At 38.0% G+C, this 26,060-nt stretch overlaps 1 protein-coding gene across 4 annotated transcripts; it reads right to left on the reverse strand.

The window, feature by feature from the left end:
• Positions 1-1,021: 1,021 nt before the first annotated feature.
• On the reverse strand, positions 1,022-25,707 carry ECT2 (epithelial cell transforming 2). Of its 4 annotated transcripts, XM_010175205.2 has the most exons (24): positions 25,578-25,707; positions 24,458-24,537; positions 24,264-24,356; positions 23,133-23,315; positions 22,503-22,592; positions 21,388-21,495; positions 21,017-21,090; positions 20,759-20,889; positions 19,647-19,762; positions 19,381-19,443; positions 18,737-18,959; positions 18,056-18,192; positions 17,238-17,357; positions 15,193-15,261; positions 14,108-14,218; positions 12,992-13,088; positions 12,197-12,278; positions 11,178-11,256; positions 10,870-10,989; positions 9,392-9,530; positions 7,644-7,798; positions 5,571-5,678; positions 4,442-4,588; positions 1,022-1,111 (listed from the first exon to the last, which is right to left on the reverse strand). In XM_010175205.2, the coding sequence occupies exons 1-24, from the start codon at positions 25,705-25,707 to the stop codon at positions 1,022-1,024; spliced, it is 2,745 nt and encodes a 914-aa protein (XP_010173507.1). The 4 variants fall into 4 exon arrangements, with proteins under 4 accessions (XP_010173507.1, XP_028942621.1, XP_028942622.1 ...); XM_029086788.1 differs by lacking the exon at positions 24,264-24,356 and having other exon boundaries at positions 24,458-24,534; XM_029086789.1 differs by lacking the exon at positions 24,264-24,356 and having other exon boundaries at positions 18,818-18,959.
• Positions 25,708-26,060: the final 353 nt, after the last annotated feature.

Here is a 26,060-nt window from a genome sequence, read left to right on the forward strand (position 1 = left end):
TAAAAAGAAACCAGAAGTGGAAAACTCCTGCTAATACAGTCAAACCATTAATGAAATGCAGAAATATACATATTTAGACAGTTCCTGAGATAGCATTGCATCATACTAACTGTTCAGAGGAGATGAAAGAAGTGAACATACAGTTTTGAAGGAAGACACAAATACATGAGCAAGTCAGGTAAAAGCCTTAGGAGTACTACAGCTGAAATGTGACACACCAAAATTGGGCCCTCGAGGTACAATCCCACGCATTAAATAATGATTTATTGACCAAGTATGTGGAATGTGTGGGATTTGGGGGGTTGGTTTGTTTAACAGCCCTACTAAAAGGAAGTGTAATTATTTTCCTCAGACTTCCACATCACAAAAATTCAAAGAATTCAGCTGATCATTTTTGGTGGTCAAAGCCAGTCACAGCTTTTAAACTTACTGTCCAAATAAACCCACCTAACATACCACTGTGTCACAGTGAGGCTGCAGGAGACAATAATCACAGAAACTCAATCCCATTTCTTTATAAACAGCTACGTTTATAAAATAGCTGGAATAAGCAGCTGTACAACAGGTGAACTGTCATACTTGAAAGGTCAGGTACTTCATAACGCATTTCCATTTAAGAAATCAACAATTCAAACATTAGAGTGCTCTGCCAATTGATGAAGTTAGGCAAGCATAAGAGTCATCCAAACTAGCAGTAAGCTACGTGAATATCATCTTCATTTCAAAATCTGTTTATTGCCTAGAGGGGACAACTTCCATAGAAGAAAATGCTTCCACAAAAACCAAATTTGTGCAAGGGAATAATGTGTCTTAAATGAAGACCAAGTTACTTATTCCACTGATTAGTTGATCTGCTTCAATACAACTAAAAACCCCTTGTGATTAACTTAGTGTTATCTAACATTCTGCTAATCATGGCTAAGTGCTAATGACTACGGTACCATTAATGTCAGTCACGGGTCATTTGAACAGCCAGCTGCTTGTCAGTCACTGCACCACAGCATTGTGTTTTAAATCTGCTTCATATCAAGTGGGTTGTTGATCGACTTAATGTACGGCTCCTTTTTTCAAAGATTGAGGGAAGACTGACCAAGGAAGGAGAAGGAACACTCTGTTGGAGAAGAAAAAAAGAAAAAAAAAAAGAGTTATTTGATAATTCATTAGCCAATGTCAATAGTGCAGCAGTCCTTTCTCAACCTTGATAAGGAATGTGACAGTACAGAGGATATTTAGGATTGGCAGCTTTTGAAATTAATGATTCAGCATTTCTAGATTTTGAACAGCAAAGTTAAACAGCACCAGATGAGTAGAATGCACACATTTTTAAAAATGCAGAAGACAGTTTTTCCTTGTTACCAGCCTTGAGAGATTCAGAATGCAGAAAGGTGTTTTTGAAGAGCAGCTATTAATCACGTATTAGCATACATCTTGATCACACTTTTTGCAATCATCTCCCTCCAAATTGAAAGCAACATACGTTATTATAACCCTAGAGAAACGGAGCTCCCCTCAGATCCTACACCTTTCTGTATTCTTAGCAGCTTAGAGCCCCAAATTAAATGCTGAACACAGGCCTTCTTGGCTACAGAAGGCAAGAGACATCACAATGATTTGTCAAAGCTTGCCTTAGCTGCACCTGGATGGGCCCAAACTAGGTAAAAAGCTGTTTTTTCTGGTGCTAGGAGCATAGGCTGCTTCTGGCACTTAAAATTACAGTGAAACCAACACATCAGCATGTAGCACTAAAAGTTAACCTCTCTGGATCAGCTAAGATTTTATATTCTTTGTACATTAAACCTCAAGATAGTTTCACAAGTGATCTTCTGTTGCTCTGTATAGCACAGCCCAGCTTTTCAGCACATAGACAGGTCATGGCAGTCAGGCAGCTTGCTGCACCTGCATGCTTCAAGAATCTTTTAAATAGGGATATTTTGAGCAGGTAAGGATATACCACAGCACTGTGAAGTCTAATGCCTGTTTATGGCAAGTGTTCCACTTGCAGTCACAGGCAATATTTGAAAATTAAATCCTAAACTCTTCTTCATATAGCAGCTCTTATTAGATTCTAAAGGCTTTTATACAAGGTATTTTTTCTATTTACAAATAGAGGAACAAAAACTTAAAACCATAGGTAAAATTAGCTGCTCAAGACTTCCCTGCAACCCAGTTATTAAAGTTCTCAGAACTCTGGCCAGTGAGCTACACTGCCTCTTGGACAACCAAACTGAAACAAATAGTAATCCAATTACACATAAATTAATTAAGAAAAAGAGCTCATAAAAGTTAAAAGGATTTGTGAAAGAATTAACTTTGCACCCAGAACCAGAAATCTAACTAGACCACGTGCAAGTGTTGACTCCAGCCCCGTGCATTGGAACAAGGCAAAGAAAAACCCAACACCATTTAAAACACTTTGTGGATTCTAAGGTTTTATATAGTTGTACCATGCTGTCTTAGTTTAGAGGAATCAACATTTTTTGCTCACTTCATGCAAGATGGGCATTAACAGTCAGGAGCTGATGTACAGAATCTGTCAGCATCACACTGGTTATTATCTCCAGCATCACAAGAAGTGGTAGTAATGACAGGGATAGGACATGATCTGTCCAAGGCACGACCATTTAGGCTTTCCGAGTTGGAAGAGGTTTTTTCTTCTACAGCATTTGAAAGACGAATATTTGGAGAGCCAGGACACAGCCCAGGTCGAGGCCTGGGATTTTGAGAGCTCCAATCAACAGAATTGGAGCGATGAACATTAACAACATATTTGACAGATCCATTTAGGCTGCGCGTAGAAGATGAACGAGCAATCTACAATTAGGAAGGGGTTCAAGAGTTAGTCCAAACACAAAAACACCCGAGCATCCAAGCTTTACTGCTGTTTTTACTCTTTAGTTTTTCTACACCAAAAAATCCCCACATAACCACAGGCCAAATAAAACAAGATGTCTGAATAACAGCTTTGACTCTCACAGTGGACTTGGAGAGGTTTCCTGCAGCTTTAGTTTCCTACTCAAGAACTGCACAGGGTATCCCAGTTTGAGGGGCTGGAATCCAAATCTCTCTTCTCCCCTCAACCTTATGATTCAACCAAAAAGACTTTATGCAAATTCAGTGGTTTGTGGAACTGGTTAAAAAAAACCCAGCACAAATGACATAACATACAACATATGATCTACTGTCAACCTGCAGAGGTCCAAGAACTCTACAAGGACTTTGAAACAAGAAAATAGTTTTTACTACTTTAAGTTCCTACCATTTTGTGGAAAAAAAGTATTTTTGTATAAAGAGAAAAGTGCATGACTTGCATTTTCCTGAGAAATGAGATATAGTGCTCTATCAAAATGAAGACAGAAAATTAGAATTTGAAAATAAGTGTTGGAGCAATCATAATTGAAGGGGAAAAAAAAAATCTCTACAGAGAACTGGAGTACAGCCACATTGGTAGATTTTTATTTCCTCTAAAGCAAGGGAGTTCATTGTGATACTTCCTCCTTTATTAATTCATATTTTCTCATGCCTATCTCACGTGGGAGAGCAGGGCAATATCTTCATGTTGTACAATTTAATGGCCACTCAAACATACTGAATTATCTCTATATTAAAGTACTGACATATCAGGCAGGAGTAGAAAGATACACAGGAAATCCTGTTCTTGGCCTTCTGTCTGTCTACAGACTGCAGACTTCAAAGTAGATGTTTACTTAACATACAGATTTAATAGAATAAAAGCAAAGATAATGAAAAAAAGAGTCCCCAAAGCTAGTCTGCTTTACCAGACTGCACTAGGAAATTCAGTTTGACCTAACGTAGCAGAGAGCTGCAATAGGTAGCCAGGCATAGCAGAAGAGTTGCACTATGTAGAACAATAAATTATTTTACCAAGCTTTCTTAAACACATATAAGGAGATAATTCCCTTGCCTTTTTGAAAACTCTCAGGCTGCAGCATTTGGATTTCTCTACCTTTCCTTCCCAGCTTGTTTCACAGGATGTCTATTATCTCAATACTTTCACTGATACTTTCATTGTACTATTCAAGGTTGTACACCACATTTGTATATACTGTCCAAAATCAAAAGCATGAATCAACATAAGACTGAGTTGAAGTTTCTCGCTCTCTCAGAAGAGGATACATATTCCAATTCTGGCAAAAGAAAGTGGATTTGTTGTTTTGGGTTTTTTTTTTTTATCCCCCAACTTAACTATACAAAGCAACTCCCAGTTTCTAGTACATACAGCAGATTTTTCCACATTTTCAGCAAGTGAGCCTTCTCATTAAACAACTCTTGCTCAGAAAAATAACACATCTATGAACAGAGTTAAAAATAAACTTTTCCACTGTGGATCCTGAAGTTGTTAAAGTAAGATCAGCACCAGACATTAAAATAACTGTGATCTTAAAAAGGTTACTTATTTGGCCTGCACAGCCAAATCACTTACCGCTAATGACGACGTACTCGTCAGTCGGCTGCCGATGTAACTCTCATTAGCTGAGCTGGGACTTCTTCCTTCTGTTGCACTGTGTGACATTAAAGCCCTTCGAAGGGCTCTCTTCGGTGTTTTTGAGAAAGAAAATGCTCTTGTAACCTGAGGAGTTTGACAAGCAAATGAAAACCAAGCTGTAAGAACTACCACAATAGAGGCCACCGTTCAAAATCTGGACATCTGTAGGACACGTTGCAAATGTTAATATGACTGTATCAAAATGAATCAAACACACACACCCACCAAGTGATCTGACTTTTAAAGCTCTCCATCACCCCTGCTCTTCTCACTCTGTCCAAATATGAACACAACACAGAGGGGGAGGGTGGTGGAGATGCAGGGAGAAGTCAAAATAAGTTCTAGTCAACTGGGCTTCCCCACATCCCTTGGGTTCTGCAGTCAGGCCCTACTCCTTTAAGTTGCTCTCAACTTAGTCTTCAGCAGCTTCCAGACTACAGCAGCCTCTACAATTTTCTCTAAGAAACAGCATTATCTTGAACACACGAAGCCTGCTGCAAGGCTGCTGAGAATGGGGAACAGATTCCTCCTTGCTGCATCATTCTGTCACCCCTTCTCACATGCCCCAGAGGAAACCATACAAAGGCAAACACCAGCATTCAGCACTTACTTCCTCACTGTTTCAAAGTCTCTTTTACTAGCAGGACGTGCACACTCTACATCCATCCTACTTTTGAAGGTACTTGAATTTAGATAATTGAATAGAGCTTTAAAACTCCATTCAAAATTGTAGAGACAGTTACAGATGAGGGTTGGGGTTTTTTTTTTTTTTGTAATACATTTAAAAGATTAAAAATATTAAACTAAGAAATAGTTCCACAACAGACTCAAAATGACCACATAATACTTATGACTATGATGCTTAGGACTATACACAGATACTCCAAAGCTACTCAGCCAAAATCTCAAATGCTCCCCATCTTCTTTAAGGGGCTTAATACTTAAGAGTTTTAGTTCAGATTAAGTATTTCCTGCCACTGCTGTAAGTGCCTGAAACAGGAATAGTAGCACAACTCCCTGACTAAAGAGGGTTTTACTGTAAAGCACTCTCTTTGAGGTATCTTACCTTTTTTGATGTTTTCTTTATTGCCCTGGATGCTCTGCTTAAAGTACTGTCCATATCTTTAGTATTTACTTCAACTGAATCAGGATCAGCAGTATAAATGAGATTTTCCTATAGACAAAAATAGTCAAACAATAATGGTCAAAAAAACATCAGCACTTGTCAAAATATCATTGCCTAGTTCATTAGATGAGATTTAGAGGTTTTAATTGTCATATTCCTCCATATTTAACTCTTAATATACAGTTAAGCAGCTATTTGCTTCCAGGCTATTTCATGAGATTAACTGCTGGTGCAATCAGTTTATGAATTCCCCTTCATCAGTAGTTTTACATTTGGTTTGTTTGATTCAGTTTCAAGTTCAGAGCTGACCAAAGTAAAGGTAGTAGCTCTGAAGCACAGCTGTGGAGCTTCACAACATATGTACCCCTGTGTTTCACTGACACATCTAGCACTCTTCTGAAGCTAAATTTTCAGCTGTCAAACATCAGATGTTTCAAAATAGCCATGAGTTTGGAGTTTTTTTTTCATGCCTCATTCTTAAACTCTTACCAGGTTTAAAGCAATCTCCAGCTAGTTAACAAAACTTTGGGGGCAGGGGTGGCATGTATGGGAGTGGGACATTGATGGGGGGTTTTTTTGATGGTGGTGGTTTGCATTTTTATTTTGAGAAATGACAGTTTACCTAAAATAAAAAAAGTTTTGGAAAAAAACAAACCTGTAAGGACAGCAGAGAGCAAGCTGTATGACTATCCCTGGTGTCTAACAGAGTAGTTAAAGCCTTTACCGCCACCACGTGGCAATGTCAACTCTTCGCTCACTCTCACACTATGCTGCAGAGTTCTTGCAAACCAGGGAAAAGGGGAAGTGTGCTTAAATTGAAGCTCGATTTGACATTTAAATCAGCAAGGAAAAAAAAGTATTATGTAGTAGGTACAAAGCAGTAGTTACAGAAATTATAACTAATGGGATTCAGTACAGTAGGTTACAATATGTCAGTATATGATTCTGAATGTCCTGGAGCAAGAGGGAATGATACATTTATTACACAAAGATTTAATTTCTTAAAATCCCCAACATTTTTCCATCCCTTTGTGTTACACATAAAACAATCAAGAGACTGAAGATAGGTGACAGACAGATTAAAGCAAATTAACACTTCTGAATCAGTACTTTTCCTACTCACTACCTAAAAAGGAAGGAAAAAGCACAAAGCCAAATGTCTGATTCATGAGTCTCTAGATGACAAGCCAAACAAAATAAAACTAAAACGCTATTTTGATTACTTAACTACCTCTCCTGAAACAAGCATGTCTTTAAAATCCACAGACAACCAAACGTTGTACAGTAAGAGTACAATGCAGAACTTAAATCATTCCTAGTTTAAACCCAAGTAGTTTCAGCTGCATGTACTGCACATGTTTTCAGCAAAATTGGATGACTGATATGCAGTTCTTACATAATTAAAACATTAGCTGAAAGCCTCTTGCCCTAATTGGAGAGGAACTGCTCTTCAAATTAGTAGTTTTTGGGCTGTGGAAAGCCCACACACAACTTCTAAAAATGTAAAGAGGCCAGTGCCTCCTTTATTTCCTTCTTTTAAGGTTGCAGGCTTCTGTCTACAGCAGGAAGATGCTTCATGTCTCTTCCATTATGGTGCCCATGCAGATAAGGGGTAGAACAACGAATTCAACCTAACACAGAGTTAAACCAAAACATATGATTCGAAATGCTAGGAATGCAAATTGAAACAAAGCTGTGAAAGAAGCAAGCTGAAGACAGACTTGCCCTAGTGAAGATTTGCAGTGCAGTTTAAATTATTTAGAATTAATTTGTGGTGGGGGAAGGGCGTGACTCTTGATTTTTAAGTACTTATCAGCTTCTGTAGAAGCTAACTTCCAGGCTCTTTCCTTTTCCACCTTTTAACCACCCACTTGCAGACATGCTAGCACAGATGTTTTCTGCTCTATTTCACCTCAAGCATGCCCACTATTAACAAGTTTTTTTAGCTTCGTGTGCTTCAAGCCAAAAAGAGAGAAACATTGCCAACCAGCAACAAGGCTCCAGAGCACTTACTGCATCTGCTTTACAAATAGTGTTAGCCACATGCCGACACAACATCTTCAACCAATCTTCTTTAGGAGGTTCCTCAGTTGTCATCTGGAAACTGAGTAGCTTGTTGTCGAGTTCTGTAGGTGGCCGCACAACTAAGGCAAAAGCTTTGTGGCAATCTACAGTTAATTTAAGAGAAAAAAAAAAAAGGCAAGGAGTTAAGACAAAGAATAATAACTTCTCACATAATTCAGGGGGACACCTTCAAAAGAGTTAACAGTCCATCTGCCAGGAGCTAGAGTTAGGAACAATATGATTTGGTGCAAGGATTTTATCTTTATTTACGTGATAGCTGTTGTATAACTTGCAAGAGCACCGAGTTTTGTCCGCATCCTTCATCAAGAGGCTGCAATCAGCTATTCATGCACCAAATAATCTGCATACTATAGTCTACAGACTAGTCAGTCTTTACTGGATACAGCAGTAAATATAAATTTAATTCTCTAACTCATTAAATGTTGGACTGATTGTTTCTTTATCAACAAAGAACAAGGAAAACAACATTTACCCTATTTTGTAAAGCAGGGAAAAAGCAACTAAGATATCAGTACTATATATGACACATTAAAACAGTCAGGTTACAACAGCTTTACTGTTTTAAACCTGGCAAAGACGGCTCACTTGATAGCAGAAAACTAATCCATTGCTGATACACCTTTATAGCAGACAGAGCTGAAGGATGCTAAACACAGTTGAGAGAAAGAAAGAAAAAATCCATAGTCAATTCAGAAAAGCAGCACTGGAAAAGCAGTCCTGTAAGAGAGTGTACATAAGAGAGAGTAGCTGACTTCTCTCAAGATTTGTGTACTAAAGTTCTTATCAAATATTAAATGGTATGCTTACAAATAGCTCCCATATCCCAAGCCCCAAAGTAAACTTAAGTGTTACACAGTAATTTAAAGAGAAAAGCCTAAAGTACCTTTTAAAAATGCAGGTAGACACCACATTTACTACCTGCCCTCTTTGCCATTTCTATTTTTTATCAGGTTTCTACATTCTCCTTTATGTTCTCTGAAGCACCTGAACAAGTCCAATATACATACCATCACCTACAGATGACATCATCAAGTCTATCTTTCTAGCATATAGACCTAGAAACTAGTCTGACAAGACTTCTTTAGAAGTTGCTATCAAGGCTGGAACAGTATTGTAGCATTAGTTCTGCTGCAGTGATGCATTACTGCCATGAAACCCCTACTGAGACTAACAGTCTCAGAATGGCAAAGCAGCCACAGAAATGAAGTAATCTAAATCTTTCTTTTAAGATGCTACGCACAGCTCCTCCTGAGCATCATTATCACCAGTTAAATGAAGATCTGGTTTCACAGCAACAGTACTTTCTCTGGTCAATCTAATGCTCTGGACTGAAGTTTGTTTTTTCTGGTTTTGTTTTGTAAATCCAGAGCTGTCAAGTGTACTCCTCTGTTTAGCTCACACTGCCATTTGGTTGGCTTATGCCAACGCCATCTAGTAGTTCTGCCAAATTCAGCATCCTGCAGTGAGTGATTCTTGAAAAGCCAAAAGGTGTCAATGCAAGGAATTTTCAAGCTCATACAGAGCTTCAAACAGAAGCTTATACTAAAAATCACATACCTAACATACCATGCAACAAATACAACCTTAGCATTCTATCCCACAACGACAGATCTTCATCCTTTATACTCTGAACCACAGTTTCCATTAGCTAATCCAGCACTTCAAAACATACAGACCTTCTGTCTCCCTGATGTCTAGGACTTTCTTGATCTGGGAGAGAGGCATGAGAACAACATGCTTGAGAGATGCAGGAGGCCGTGTGTGGCCATGCGGACTCTTGAAAGCACCAATAACTTTATGCCGTTTCCTCGCAATCTGCAGTTAAATAGAAGACAAGGAGGTTAAAGTTAAATAGTCTATTGACTTTGTTTTGTTTCTCTTCTATTATTTTATCTTCTAGTACATAGGAAGGCATAGAAAGCTTCTAAAGAGTATTTTAGTCTACCACAAGTTTTTAAGGAACTCACTTATCTCACTACTCACTGTCTACAGTTCAAGCAGCCCAGCAATACTTGTTACTGAGCATCAACACATTCACCTCGAAAATAAAATAAATTTTAAAAAGAAAAAAAAAAATCAAGAGGGGAAGTAATTTTGCATTACAAACTTCAATTCTACCCTGCATTACAAGCAAGGGCCCTTGGAAACCTACCACATGGTAGTCTAGATTTAAACAGAAGAGACAGCATCTATAAGAAGGAACAAATTTAGGCTGCGTTATGTCCTAGAAACATCCCTGCTGTTGCTTGTGCATGCAGCCATCAAGTGTGTTTTGCAGTGGAGATCTGTCAGTCAGTTTTTACTTTACATTAACCTGTAGGTATCTTACATGTTTTTTAAGTTAGGTTATCTGCAGTTTCTTGTATCTTGTACAAGAGAAGCCAAGAAGCTTTAATAAGAGTGTTTTCATTTTAGTTTCCTTCCTTTGCAAGGAGTGATGAAGCTGAGTCAACTTGACTCCCAGGAAGAGTGCATCACTAGTTGCAATGACAATAGGCTTTTGTCTTTAAGTGCTGCTTAAGATAGCACTAATATTGGATTATTTTAGAGTTGGTCTTCTATGAAGACAGTGTTCTTAACTGCTGTAGGTAGTAACAAGTACTTTCATAAAGTGCCCTTTACAAACTCAGTTTCTCCACACAAGTCTCCAAAACCCAATTAGATTATTTTTCCCTCCCAGTTATTCCTAATATACTGTTAGTCTAAGGCATTTAATATGTGATTTTTATTTTTTTTTAATAGCCTAAGCACAGACAGACCTACCCCAGAGGCCCATTATTTACTCACATTAAACCTGACTAAAAGGACAAACATCCTGCTGAGCCAAGGATACTTTCATCCATTGGTAGTACTCAGAGTGCTATTCAGACAGGTATTTATTTCTTAACATATTAAGGTGCTTTTACATTTTTGATCTGGCTGCAAGACATTGAAGGCTACATTAACACCTCTCAACCACCCAGAACTGACTAGCTGCTTGTGTTTGCTTATACAATAGCTAATGGCAAGGCAACATCAGCGTGTGTTGAGCTATCAGCTTTCCATGACTTAGAATTCTGCTTCAAAGTTTTTAAATTGTACTTGTTTATATTCATAAGTAGCATTAAGCCCTTTATAATTCAGTTCATGAGATGTACTCATATAGTCATCTTACCTCCAGGCAATCATTGAACAGAAAGAGTGTGACCTGTTCTCCTCTGTCACAGAGGTCATCACTGAGTGCTACCGTTTCCAAACGCTGAACTAAGCTTCGGTGAGAGGACAGGAGATTGGCCTACGTAAGAGAAGCAAAAAGCTCATTAAGCATTTAGTTCAAGGGCTGGATTACTGCTTGCTTACAACTTAACACTGGAAATCTATTTAAACCAGCACCCTTGCATTTTAACCTCACGTACATTTGCAAAGGGAGCAAACTAGTGTACAGTCATTTTACAGGTCTGAAGCTTCAGAGAAATTACTTACTGGACATCCATCAACTTCATAGACAACGTCAAAGAACTGCCTTTGTGCCTCTGTTTTTCTTTTGTCTTCGTTAATATGTCTGAGGGAAGCATATTATATTTATTTTCAATATCAAGCAACAGTAAATGAATGCATTGCACATAAGACATATAAAAATAATGAAGCTAAACATTCAGCGATACAGTTTACACAACAGCACTGGAAAATACAAAACCAACCACACTTGCTTATTGAAGTATCCAAATACCATATGCTAAGCACATAAGAAACTTCAGACCTTGAACAACATTCTTATGTTATCAGCAGCTGATGCACCATTCAGTTAATTCATAATTCCCCTCCCCTGCCCCACAAGATTTTGAACTAGAGACCAGCCAAATGCAGTTCTTTACAGCCTACAATTTATCCCCCCAAATCAGGATTGCAGCTCAATGCAATGCAAGAATAATTACAATTTAAAAGTAGTTGCTGTTGTTAAAATCGGACAAACATTCACCCAATTAATACAGGAGGTCTCATTGCTGGAGACATGCTACACTTGGTGAGACTTACAATCTAAACAGCTTCAGCTTTAAGCTAATTAACTCATGGAATGGTGCCAAGAGTAGCTCATAGAGGAGCAGAAGAGAAACTAATCTTCCAGTAGTGTGCCCTCTCAGTGGATATATGCAAAGTGGTAAGATTTAAAAGACAAAACACATCTATTCTGGAGGAAATAGATAGAAACAACAGTTGGAACAGAATACAGGACTTGGGTGGTTCAGCATCATGCTGAGGCAGGGAGGCAGCAGAGGTGCAGGCAGAAGTGCTGGATGGCACCACCACAGAGCCCTTCAGGAGCTGTGACACAGAATGCCAAAGTGACAACAGCGGCAAAAGGGAGACTGGAGAACACATACAATTACATATACTCACGTGGAGACTAAAGTTATGGCATCAACGCACTAAGTTAGAGCAATTTGGAAGGAACAGAGATCTAAAGGTGTAAGGGTATGTTTCATAGAGTGAGCAGCACTTACGTCATCACCTCCTTTAATGATTCAATAGCTTTCTCTAGAGTTATTTTATCTGGGTTATCTTCTGCTGTATGCTTCTTAATATCTATAATTAAAAAAAAAAAAAACAGAAAACGCCACACATTACTAGTGTCTGAAAAGAAATATGAAAAATTCAAGTTTAAACAGTAAGTCAGATAAGATGACTGAAGAAATCACAGATATCCTATAGTCCAAATAGGCTTGATTAAGTGGGGGAGTAGGCTGAGCACCAATTGTCCATGCATCTCATTAAAAAACCCACCTAAAATAAAAAACAAACCCTCAGACTATTCAGATTATCAACAAGACCACGTGCTGCTTTTATTGAAGTGCAGAGACAAGCATGGAAGCCTTTTGCTAACTGAAGCAAAGGGTGGTAGTACGGGGTTTTTATTATTGACATAATCATTATTGCAGCTAGTGGTTGATACCAGGTGGAACACATGAAGCTGTAAACCTTGTGAATACCAATTGCTCTCCAGTTTACACTGGCTGTATCTGAATCTCAATTATATTTGTATTTGAATAGACAAAACTGTTGTCAGAGCAAATTTTTCCTCTACCTGTATCCTGCAGACAAATATATGAACAGGTGAAATTTAGCCAAAAGTATGCTTTCTGCAGTAACTGGTCTTGCTGACTACCATTGAGCATGAGTAACTCCCAGAATCAGGCTTGTTTAGGTCATTGCTAATTAGGACAAAAGCAGACATTATCTTGGTTTTAACACCTTCACAGACAAACTCATTAAAAAAAATACATATATCACTAAATTACCATTTAGCAGTAGAGCAACACTAGGGAGCCTTTGAACAGGACGGATAAGGAGTTCAGCTAGGCTTTGGCGGCCACATTCAGGTTTAGCTTGGTTTATCTGGGGAAAAGAAAGAGGAGAAAGGAAGTAATTCTTACTTTTTTTTTTCCCCCACCCATACACAAACTAAAAAATCACAAGCTAGGAGAAAAACCGTCTTCCTTGAAACTAGCATTGCAGTAGAAGTTTGAAAACAGTTTACCACAGTTACTCAATCACGTTAAAAAACACATTATATTTAAATCTGTGCAGTACTTATCACATGATTTATGTTCTGGGAATGTCTAGTTTTAAATTGTCCATATTAGCAAACCCTCAGTCCTTGTTTCAGATGCTAATGCTAACATGGAATGGGACAGGGGAGGATGGCCTGTTCTCTTAGTCATTTCCCCCATCTTCTAGTTATCAATACTTGGGTATAATTCCTGGTACCTCAGAAAACATGAGCTGAAATCTGTCAGTTTGATTACTCCACTATTGGAGAGACATTTGTTGGATACAGAACGGGAGCTAAAGCTATGCTGTACTATTAAATAACTATATACTTCTATCTGAAAAGCTCAAGAGTCTTAAGACTTATCTTCAGATAAGTCTTTCTTTGAAGAGCATCTTCCTGTTAGATCTCCACTGTTATACTCCTATTGAATAGGCACAAGAACATTGAGAGATTCTACCTCCCTGGAACTTCACAGCTGCTGAAAGCGAGTTAAAAGCTATTTCAGAAATACAAGTCTTTTAAAGACAGGGAGAGAGACTAATAAAAAGCAGCAGCTCTAGTTATTTTTACAGAAAAGTTAAGAGATGTATTTGTGAGAAAGTAATCAGAATGCACTTTTTTCCAGAAATAAAAAAAACAACGCATATAATCAAATTACCTTGAAAGCTGTATAACAGAGGAGGAACTTGGACCTCTTGTGAGTCTTACAAGGAGCTTGAGAGATTGAAGTTCAAATCCTTCCTATTTCTGTCTCACCAAGAGATGTTCACACTCCTCCAAGCTTCCAAAATTCCACATTCTTCATCTATTTAGTAATGGTCTCCATGTTCTACTCAAAAGACTTAGTTCTACAGACACTTACCTTTAGGAAGGCATGAAACCTTGGCTTCTGTTTTTCACATCGAGTAATAGTCTCCTTGCTCATTTCAAAAAAGTTCACAAATGGAGGGTATGTTTTCAACAAGTCTTTTGACTGAAAGAAACAACTGTTACAGCTCTACTTTACATATTATGCAGCACTGTACATATGTTCACATGCCCTGAGCCATACAAAGCTGCTCAAAGGCACATTTCAATAATGAATAATAAAAAATGTGTTGTAAACCCATGCGTGTTCAGAGAACAAGATTATTTTTGCATGCCAGATGCCCAAGATTCAATGCTGCTGATTAAATGCAAACTGCTCCCAGAAACATCAAGTACACATGTGACAACCTCAGAAGCTGCTGAGCAGCTCGAATAGAGGGCAGATCCTCACCTAGTAAGATGCCTTTGGTGAGAATTTTGGAAGTTTCAGACAGGTATTTTCTCCAATTACTGCCATCACCTTTAAAAGACACTAAACCACCAGGAGCAATACCTTAGACTGAAAACTTCTGAATGCCAAACATTATTTGCCTCAAAATGATCAGGTCAGCAAAAGCACAAAATACCTAGCAGACTACATATGTTATAATTCATGGCAGTCCCAGACCTAGCTCTCCTGTTCTGCATGTTCTGTACTTGGGAAAACAATCAGTCCTTACTCACTTACACCTTTCAAGAAAGAACACAACAAGTTTCTGTGAAAAGTTATTTTCCTAGTTATTTACTATTGATCAGAGGCAGTAGATAGCTAAGGCTGCAGGAAAATCCCCTTTTAATGTCCAAGTAAAAAAGCATGCCCATAGTGTTTTAGTTTAGCAAATTAGTTCTCAAACTGTCTATCTGGAGTCTTACCCACTCAAAGAATTGGACAGAGACACAAACTTGGCATGGATTACCTATGCAAAGTATAACATTAACTCAACTGAAGAGTCTAAACAGAAAATACAACGATACAAGCTGGTTTTCTGTCTCACTTAGTAGTACTTTGCTTGTGTTTGCTAGCTCCTACAAATGGATTATTTGTAAGGCAAGATAACAGCTCTAATGCAAAAAAAAAAAACAAACAAACAAAAAACTTACATATTTGAGAATGATATCACCAATACTTTTGCTTTCAGTCCAATTCACCATAAGATCTTCCAGGTCTTCCTAGAATACACACAGGGAAGGGGGACAGGGGGGAGAAAATAAGATGAGAATGAACAGCATAAAGCTATTAAGATGGGATCAGTGTTCTACCAAACACATAAGTAGTTATGTTTTTCCATGTTGACGAAACAGGCAATCCCAGAAGCTGCACAATTTCACATTCAGCCTCTTTAGTCTACTGAGAGGCCTCAGGTTTACTGAATATATGGTTATGAATATATGTGAGTCTCAAGCAGAGACTCACGGGGCATCAGCACCAGCCAACTCTGCAATACAATGACATTGCTGTGTCCAACACACTACAGAACATAGCCCAAATTATTATTTAAAAAAATAGACACAGAAGACAGTTAAACCAACTCTATTTAAGAGTGGACAACTAACATAGGACTCTTAAATCCATAAGATAGGATTGAAATAGAACTAGGATAGGTTTCCCTCACTGCACCAGTGTCAAGGAAAGCGAGACCAAGCTGTTAAGCCTGTATCAGCTTGATAAGGATCAAGCTTATTCACTGTCAGCTAATAACAGGGACAAGAGGGCACAGCTGAAGATTCAGGATTCACCTTAAGTGGAAAGGATTCACCATTAATATTGGTTTGTTGCTGCCACTTCTCTTATCTTTATTACACCAAAGGTGAAGGAAAACACAACCACCACATCTAAGCAACTTTGTCTACACTGCATGCTACAGGTGAATCTCACTTGACACATGGATACACATGCTTTACTTCCATCTCAATCTCATATCAACCCCTATCAAGATTAATTAGACTGAATCCCAACAGCTGGGAAAAAACAGAACAAAACATCAAACCTCTGAGTTACCAGCAGTCTGCAAGTCCCTCTATTTTAAGAGCCTACTGTGAAAGGCAGGCAGAACAGCCACATGCCATTATTTGAAGAAGATTTTATGACTCTGTATTTGAGGAAGATTTGCATCATCATCATAGAATCATGGAATGGTTTGGGTTGGAAGGGACCTTAAAGCTCATCCATTTCCAACCCCCCTGCCATCAGCAGGGACACCTTCCACTAGACCAGGTTGCTCAAAGCCTCATCCAGCCTGGCCTTGAACACTTCCAGGGAGGAGCAGCCACAGCTTCTCTGGGCAACCTGTTCCAGTGTCTGACCACCCTCACAGTGAAGAATTTCTTCCTAATATCTAATCTAAACCTCCCCTCTTTCAGCTTAAACCCATTTCCCCTTCATCTTTTGTGAAACCCAGAGATGGCTTCAGAGCACACTTGAAATCCAGATCAAAACATATAATAAAGACAGTTCCAAGAAAACAAGCTGAGAGGGATTCTAGCCAGGTCTTACTAGCCTTCAGTCCCAGGCCAACTGCTTCAGAGGTTGCAGTGTGAGCCAGTTTTATGAGCTGGTAGTTTCTGACAATTGGTTCAAAGCCATTTAAGAAAGGATCAGTTTTTCCTACTGAACAACAGAAGTCTCTCTCTGACATAAAGACTCCTACATGAACATGTCTACAGCCCAGGAAAACATCCATTTCTTTATTTTGGTTTGGGGGGCTTTTTTGGGGTTTTTGTCTGTTTGTTTTTAATTCCATAGCTTTAGCTCTCCTTCCAAGAGTCCTCACTTGCTGCTTTGATAGAAACACGTATGTTATAAGCACCTGTGAGACTACCATTTGATACCACTGGCCCTTTTGACTCGTTTTGTATCAGTTACAGAAAGCCTCCTACAGGAGGAGGTATTAAAATGGGAAAAGGACAAGCAGGACAAGCCAGCTCATGAGTGGCAATATTAGTTACATGCACAATAATCAGACTTCAGATACTCAAAATAAGTGTTAAATCTAAAAGCATACTTTGGATTTGCACATAATTCCACAGGTTGAACACTATGTTACAGCACCAGGATTAATCTATCCAATAAATACAATTTAAAACATGCAGAAAAGACTCAAAGTCTGTATCAAAGCTTCCCCTGCGGGAGAGAAGTTGCAGCTTGCCTTGATTTTAGTATGCACATCAAGAATATCTGGAATGCTGCCAAATATGGTCTTGATTTCTTCCTGTGCAAGAATTGGTCCTCCAAGTTGTCCTTCCTTCTCCAAAGGAACTTGAAATAACTGATGAATGAGACAAAAAAAAGTTAATGTCCTCCCAATCTCCACACACTATGTTTGAAATAGTTAAGAAAGCAACAGCATTTTCCTTCCAGGGCATACTTTCCTGCAGACACATTGAGACATTCTGTTCCCATTTAGCAAGAGCAGGTTATGGAAGAGTAGTTTTAAGATACAAACACTCAAGTTTGATATGTCACTACAGCAAAACCCCCTTTCATCTGCTTTTCTATTCATACACATCTTAGCTCATTAAGTAGATAATCAGCTGCAGTGGAAATAAACTTTGTAGAAATTAAGCTCTTCCTATAAGCTGTTTGCTGTTCTTCTCTTCATGGAATAATTAAAAAAAAAAAAAGTATTTTTCCCCTGCCATCTCTCTCATTGACTAATATCATAAAAATCTGAGTCATGAAGAAAGATCCTATTTTCCTGAAGCTTGGAATTGCCAGACAAACTTCAATTCTACTGCAGTTCCCAGATTAGAACTTGCATTTTCCAGTCTTTATTTTTAAACAGATACTAAACATTTTTATATGCCAGTAAAATTAAATGAGACTGTTTACACTGACATCTTTTTATGAACCTTTGATGTACCTAAACCCTCAAAAGCCTGCAAATCACAGCTTGAAAATAATCATTGGTGTAAACACTAGATGTCTTATAACAATTGACTTATACTTGCTTTAAAACCAGCTTACCTGAATGATTGTTGTTAGAATATCAACATAGTTACTTTCTGTCTGATACAACTCCTTTGCAACCTGCCATCTTGCAGACTGCTTTAGTGGAAGAGGAGTTGAGTTTTTGGAAGGCCTTGCACAGGATTTTGGTGTTTCTGATGAAGAAATATTCCCAAAAGAAAAAACAGAGCTTTATTACAACAAAGTCCCTAAAAAAGGCTCACCCTCAAAGACAGGAAATAAAGCCTTCAGAAGTTTTAGGATAGCTTTTTTTTTTTTTTTTTTTTTTAAAAAAAAGGCTATTCTGTAGGTTATTCTATAGTTATTAGAGCTCTTTCTAGAAAATAGCTTTCTTTATTACAGCCTAACTATAAAACAATAATATATTATTCCTTAAAATTAGTCTGGAACTAGTAAACCATTCCTGTGCAGGTCAATGACTTAACTCCGTTACATTTAATAGGAAGTAAGGATGAGGTGCTGAACATTATTTCCACATACATTATGTACAAAAGTACTTTTCTACTTTCACTTTGCCACGTAAACAATTATCTTGCAGCTGCCTGCCGTCCTTGCATTAGGTATGTAGCTCAAAACTATCTATTAAAATCAGTCCATATGTGCATATCACTGCCATTACCACTTGTATGCAGAGAGCTCAAACATTGCAAGTGTGTCTGAAAAAGTTTTGAGCTCTACCTCCGTTGGCAGCGCTCGACTCTGGAGTGTTGGAAATGTCCAGCAAGGACCCAATTGAAAGCGAATGTTCAGCTGATGGGCGTTTCCGAGGAGGGAACGGTGACATGTCTGTTTCTCTGGTCAGTTGTGCCAGAGTCTCTTTCAAACGACGTCTTTTGCGATTGCTGTTTGGAGTATTCAGAGAAAGTAGTGACACAGACTTCTTGAGGCCAGGACTCTCCGACTGTAGTCAAAGAAAGTTTAAGTTTAGTGTTTTTACCCACTGTGTCCAGCTCAACTCGGTTCAAAAGTAAGTTAGCTGTAGAGATCACACAATGCAACTCTTCTTAGGGAAGGAGAGGGGAAGTGGATGCAGCCTTTTCTTTTTTAATCAAATGAAAAAACAGTTTTTCATTTGACCAAAAATAAGCTCAGTCTTTGGGAAGCAGAAAAAAAGTTTCTTCCAAATTAGTATTCTCTATATAAAATTTGAAATGGATTCTCCATATAAAGTTTGAAGTGGATTCACCATATAAAGTTTGAAGTGGATTCTCTGCAACTTAAATGCTGCTTTAAAACATTTGATCTCCAGCCCCACAGACACTATTGCACGTGCTAATTTTACCACCAAATACAGGTAGTGTATGTGAGAGAGTTCAACATACTTTCTCAAATAAATACAGGGATTCTCCAGCTCTGGCGTCCATTTGAATGCTTCCCCAGAACCACTAAAGGAAAAAAGAAAACACACATTAAGAACCCATGACAGGGTTTCACCCAAAGTTAAAAATATTCAAAATAATATATACAGTAGTAAGGCAGTTTGCATATTAAATGCAAACACATGGCTTATTTTGACACACAAAAAAAAGTATCCCACATACCAAGTACTATATAGCAATAATTCTTTCAGGAATTTGTCAGCACTAACCTCTTGCTTTACGACATACAGTTTTTTTAAAGGTTCAAAGGGAAGATCTTTCACTGTACTTTCTTCAACCACTAAGTGTGTACACCTTTCATCACCAACTGGTAAATAGTGTCCTCCTAGATAAAAAAAAGGCAAATTATCAAGACTGAAGAATGTTATTGTTAGAAATCAGTAGCTCATTTGGTAGTTCTGTGGCACTTATTATTAGTGAGAGAAGAGGCAACAAGGGATGAACTCTTCACTGAGCTGATCACTGGTTGGGCTTTCCTAACACCCCAGATATTATCAACCGTGGACAGCTTTTAGGAGGTAGGATGTAGCATGCAATAGTAAAGTACACATTGAAAAGTCAAGAGTACACAGAGTTCAGAGGGCATTTAAACCTGCCTGGCAATAAATGCAATATTCTTCTGGAAAGCTTTCTTGTTTCTTGGAAGAACAAGCCAGGAATAGTCACCCTAAAGACATCTACAAGCTAGAACCTGTCCACGACACAATCTTACAAGTAGCTTTAGGTAAACAAGTCGAGGGGGCAGGGGGAAGCAAACCCAAACAACTTTCATCTCTCGAGAAAGCTTTGCTGTTACAAGCTTGCTCCATTCCCATTTCTATAGTTCTGTTACATTCAACTCCATCAATAGAAGGCTGGAGACTTTTATCTGTTACATCATTACTGTCAATGTGATGATTAATATTGTACTGAGAAATGGAACACTTCCAATCAAGTGTTTTACCAGTGATCATTTATATTAAAGTTGTAAACATGGTAGATGCTTTCTGTGAATTATATGAAGATGCATACCACAAAACTGATTATGAGAACTGAAGCAGAATACACATATTATTTAGCAAGTTTTCCAGGATATCTTCAAGCATCCTATAATTACTTCTTTTTACACTGTCTAGTTTCAATCAGCCTAGGAAGTTTGAAGTCTTCAACAGCTACCAGAACTTATGCATACACCAACATCTAGAAATCAATTTATAGCTCTCCGAGTTGAAGAGTCTTCATTAATGCTTCAGGATTGACAATCTAGCATTTCAGCTTCAGTGAAGTATTTATCAGCTATAAACCCCATTCTTTCCACAGGTCATCTTTCATAAAGATTAACCTTGCATTTCTGTCATTTCTTCCATGTTAGCTTTCTCATCATCAGAGAATCCAAGGAAACTTAACATGCAATCCTGGAAGGGAGGAACCTTGAACTGATTTCTAAAGTCATCATCAGCTGCACAGAAATCGCTGGAGGAAAAAAAAAAAAAAGGCACAAAAAGGTCATTACATCAGTGACTACATCACTATTTAAACAGGTCACAACATTACAGGTGAACAGGTGCAAGGTTAAGGTTGAAGGAAAAGAAACACCTACATTTCATTCCTTTTCTCCCAAGCCTTATAAATCCACTCAGCTTTCACAATAGGAGTACCAAGACTTACAGCAATCTACAAAACAGGAAAAGCACAAGTTGTATGGACCAACTATTTCCATTTTAAGTCTTTCCCATATCAAGAAAAATTCATAACCTTGCTTTTACTTTTCAAATGTATATTATTTAGATCTCCAACAGAGACAAAAACACATCAAAGCTCAACACCAGACAGATGAACTCACCACTACAAGTCATTGTTGTTAGTACAGGAAAAAAAACAGGAACTTAGGAGCTGAAGTATAATATACATTCAGTCTACAAGAACCAAATTCTGAAAGTTTCCACGAAGCACCAACTCAAGCTTACATACTCTGAATTTGTCTCCATGTGTTGAGTTAGCCACCAGATGTGTAACTTTTGAGCTAAAGTCTCTTCGAATAATTCCACCCATGTGATGAACCAAAGTCACTAGCTTAACCTGAAAAATAAAGACAAAATTAGTTCTCAGTAAATCTTTTAAAGCATGCAGAGCAGCCCAAGAACAGTACGAAACAGTTGACGAATCAAGCTACAGGAGGTTACATTAAATGTTTAGGAACATAAATGGTCCAACCTGTTCTCAAAAACAACTTGTTCACATCTGTATTGACTAGATCTTCTCCTGTAGAAGAGCTCTTCACTTTTTTTTTTCCTTTTAAACATTTAATACAGCCTTGCTGTGTAGATTGAGGAAGACTACCCAAGCCACCAGTACTCTCATGATCATCTTACCTAATGCCTTCACCTCTTCACATACAATAGATTTGAAGCACGTCATTCTCATTTTTTTAGTCAATTCTATCTGAAGGGGCAATTGCTAGAATTTACATAAGATTACAAATTATCCAATTTGAATCTAGCAGATCAGACCTAACTATCCCTAACACTGGGCAAAGGTCTTTGTTTTGGGGCTTTTTTCCCCCCCATATGAAGATGTGGAGCCATATTGTTGATTCTCAGGTGTCCAACAGGAAAATGAGGTGCCAACTGCATCACCAAAATGGAAAAATAAAGTGCTAGAGGATCAAACCACTTCATACCTAGACATGTCAAGACTGAAGTCCTGATGTTTGCAAATGCTCTGAACAGGACTACAAAGCTCTACTTGATCACACCACTACATACAAATAATAGGACACTACTGGGTAAACATCATCTTACCTGAAGCCTAAATCTACAAAACTTTAAGCTTTACTGAATTAGAGCTGTTTAATGTCATTCAACAAAAAAGTGACCAAAAATGGCATCACAGGACTTGCACAAGGAAACAGTTTTGTCCCCTTTCTCAAATATCACTGCCTCTGGGCATGCAACAAAACAAAAGAATAGAAGAAAGCAACTCTGGGAGCTCTAGTCATGGTTAAACTCTACAGGTGACAGGACAGAAGAGTATTTTGAAAATGAACTTGACATAGCTTTACCCATCCAAAGGAAAAAAAGTCTTACTAATTCATCTTTCTTTCTGAATCCTGTAAAGCACAGTACCAAGTTCAACATACTTGCACAGTACAGTGGACGACAGGAGAATGGTAAAGGCTGAAAGTAAGAAGCAAGCTTATTAGTCAAAAGTACACTGCTCCCATTAAAGTTCCAACATTATCTTTAATACAGCACTATTGTTCCTAGTATTAAAAAACATCTGACACTAGTCCAAGTCTGTGTACTCAGTTATACCTCAGCTCCAGACCTGACAGCATCCTAATACATTAACTAGAGCACCCTCAAGGTAGCACTCCATTCTTTTTTCTCCTCCTCAATCCATTCCTTCTACCTGCCAGCCTTTGGAAATACAAAGTGTCTGCTGGAGCTTCATTTGCACACTGCTTTTCCTAATGGCACAATCCCAACTAGTGGGTCAACTACTGCAGTAGCTGGAGCCTTACTACTGCATACCCGTGCTTTCTCATTGCATGCAACATTCTAACATGGTATTAGAAACTTGCTTTTCTTAGAATTCAATGGTCAGAATATTTATGATTGATTGACAAAGCAAAACAGATTTTATTTTGAACACTTAATATTTAGAACTCACTGCATCAGAGAACTATTCAGTTTCTTTCAACAGGAAGCACATACCTCTCCTTTTTGTGCACAGTGCAGTACTACTGGAGGACCAATGACACGGCAATCTGCTTTGCAGAGGTTGCTAAAGATGGAATCTTGGAAGTCTGACACAACGAAGATGGTCTCAAATTCTGGGGAATCAAAATCTTCAAGCTCTTCTATTGTGTCTGTCTTTATGTAGGGCATCTTAATTTCCTTGATTTATGGGGATGAGGGGAAAAGCATTATTCACGCAATATCGTTACACCAGTGTCAAAATTCAACTGATTTTTATTTGGGACCACTAGAAAAATGTATGATTTGGATTTCAGAGACAGACTCTTAGAAGGATTGGTGAAAGCTGAGTGTAATGCACAGTTCTCTAGCATAAGAATAGCTATGAACTGCACCTAAAAAAATATCTTCAAGCAATTCCTGCTTCTGAAGAATTCTAGTTATTTTAGTAGTCTACTTATTAAGTTACTTCAGTAGTCTTCTTATTCACACTGATAACATAGTATTCGAAAAAATCTACAGATAGGAAAAAAGACCACTAAGCACAAAAGGGAAATTAAATTTCAGACTGTCAGGACAGCTTAAGGTACTTCTACTTTTTAATAGCATCCAACTTGCAACAGCAAGCTCCATGCTGTAGAAGATCTAAAGAACAGAAGTCAATTTTATTCATTGCTTGATATTTTTAAAGAGGTGTAAAAATTTGGTCTGTTCCAATTTCAATCATTAATTCCAAGTTTTATTTCCTAGGTTTTTCACATTAAGAAATGGAGAACCACTTCTTACACTTAACTTTAAACGCAGCTTTCAATTGAAAGAGAAGTCAGTTAACCAATTATAAAGTCAGTTCATAGCCAAACTTGTGTTGACTGAATATAAGCATGCAGTTGCATGTCTCCATTGACATTTTTATTCCCCTGTTAGAAAACACCACTAATTAAGAGCTGCAGATATTACTTCCATATTTAAGAAAGTGTTTGTTAAAAAAAAGTGTCAATTTTGACAATCTTTAAGGGACACCATCAGAAATATTAGCATATATTGTGACCATTATGCCCAATTATTATAAGTTAAAGCGTGTGCACGTCCCAGTCCCAGTGAAGTACAACATGCTGCATGCAATCACAGGTGCTTAATTGCATGACATACCATATGAATAATACTTTTTATTAGTTTTTCTTCTGATTTACCAGGACTAGTTTCCTTTATCTTTATTACAGGTACTTCCATTATCTTAACGGTCTGTGGAAGAGGAGAACTTTAGTACAGAATCAAACTGGCTACTAGAAGTCTAAAAGCCTACCATGCCATTCCAGTGACTGTTTTATCTTAGACTCACATACCTCCAAGGCTTTCAGAAGCTCCTCACATTTCCCCGCTTCCTGAACCAAAACCACTCTTGTTTCTATTTGAGGCATTGCTTCTGTTTATAGAGAAACAAGGAAAACATTTGTATTTTAACAGAAAAATCCATGTTAGGTCTAAATCAAGCAATAATGCATAGAGAATACAGGCAGACTGCATCCTTCCGAGACACTTTGTTTATCAGGAGTAAGCCTGAAAATAAATGTTACTTCAAGAAGCCTGTTCTTTAATTAATTTGACCATATAGACTAAACTTTCTAGTACATGGTGAAATAAGATCCTGTGATTCATGACCAGTTACCTTACAGTCAAAGCAAGAACAAGTCAGCAAGGTGAGGGAAGAAGAAAAAACAGAAAACCAAAAAAATTACTGACTTAATGCTTCTAACAGAATTGGGTCTCAAGACTTCTGGGAAAACAGGCAGCTGGTACCTTTTCTAGTTTCCATGTTTCTGGCTGACAAGGTTCATTACTTCCTAGTAACTGCTCAGTTTCATCAAGGAATATAAAAACTGAAGTTAGATATCTTGTTCTTTTTCTCCAGGTATTAATAAGCTTTCAAAATATTAATAGGAAGGGACAAGTGTTGCCTCCATGTCATTTGCACCAAAAGATTGTCACTGGATTTGGGCTACTGCAGTGCAGGAAAACAAAAATACCTTTTTTGCTGTCTTTTAATTTCAAGATTTGTTCTTGAATTAATTTCAAGCTCAAGACTATTCTTCTCTCTAAGAACTACCTGTAATCCTACACAACAGAGCAGCTGTAACTTCCAAACACTGGTGTCAAAAGATCACCAGGAATGCTTTATTCCACAGAAGAGGCATCAAATGGAACTAACAGCTTTCTATACATCAGCCAGAAAACTTGTTTGATTCCATGGCTGTAATACCAAATTTTTATAACAAGACGAGTTAAAAATTAAGACAGTCCCTTTGTTGGTGAAAGGATACCAAACCAACACCTTTTTGGTTACCCTACATACAATTCTGGAGTTCAGCAAAGCACTTTTGCATTTTCAAAACTACTGAATACCTACAAAGTAATCAGCCATTACAAAAACATAACAATAGTCTTAAAATAAGCTTCCCCCATTACCTTCAACATCCAAAACAGATCCAGGAAATATATTGTCTTTGGAGGTTTCTATAATTTTTGAATCAAGAACAGAAGAATCAGCCAAGAGGCTCCTCCTGGTTTCAGACACCGGTGTGCTGCTGTCAGCCATGATTAGGTCCTGTTTCTTTCTTCTACAGCTGAAAGACAGATGTGCAAAAAACTCATTAATAAGAGTTCTGTGACTAAGGCAGTCAGAAGCAACTTCAGATTTCTGAAAACCAAACATTCAGACTCTTATTTAAATCCCACTTACACTGATAGAGTAGTTCTGAAAGAGTATTAGGAGTCACACAACTGGTAGAAAGGACTGACAACAGATCTGTGACAGAAATGGTTCTGAGCAGGCTGCTTATCACAGAAATAATTCATTTGCACAGAAAGCTGCAGAAAGCAGCAAGGAAGCACCAACTCCAGTGTTCAGTTTAAACAGTTTCATCACAAAACACCAACAAACTAAAAGCA

This window comes from Antrostomus carolinensis, unplaced genomic scaffold, assembly GCF_000700745.2.
Source record: "Antrostomus carolinensis isolate BGI_N321 unplaced genomic scaffold, ASM70074v2 scaffold49, whole genome shotgun sequence".
Taxonomy (NCBI): Eukaryota; Metazoa; Chordata; class Aves; order Caprimulgiformes; family Caprimulgidae; genus Antrostomus; species Antrostomus carolinensis.

Excerpts from the sequence above, each read along its gene's own strand:
- ECT2 (XM_010175205.2), bottom strand. The coding sequence starts at position 25,707 with ATGGCTGACAGCAGCACACCGGTGTCTGAAACCAGGAGGAGCCTCTTG. Across the intron at positions 24,538-25,577 it reads ATCTGTTTTGGATGTTGAAG|AAGCAATGCCTCAAATAGAA; the intron begins GTAATGGGGGAA and ends CTCTATAAACAG. Across the intron at positions 20,890-21,016 it reads TGGGAGAAAAGGAATGAAAT|CGATTTCTGTGCAGCTGATG; the intron begins GTAGGTGTTTCT and ends TTTTTCCTCCAG.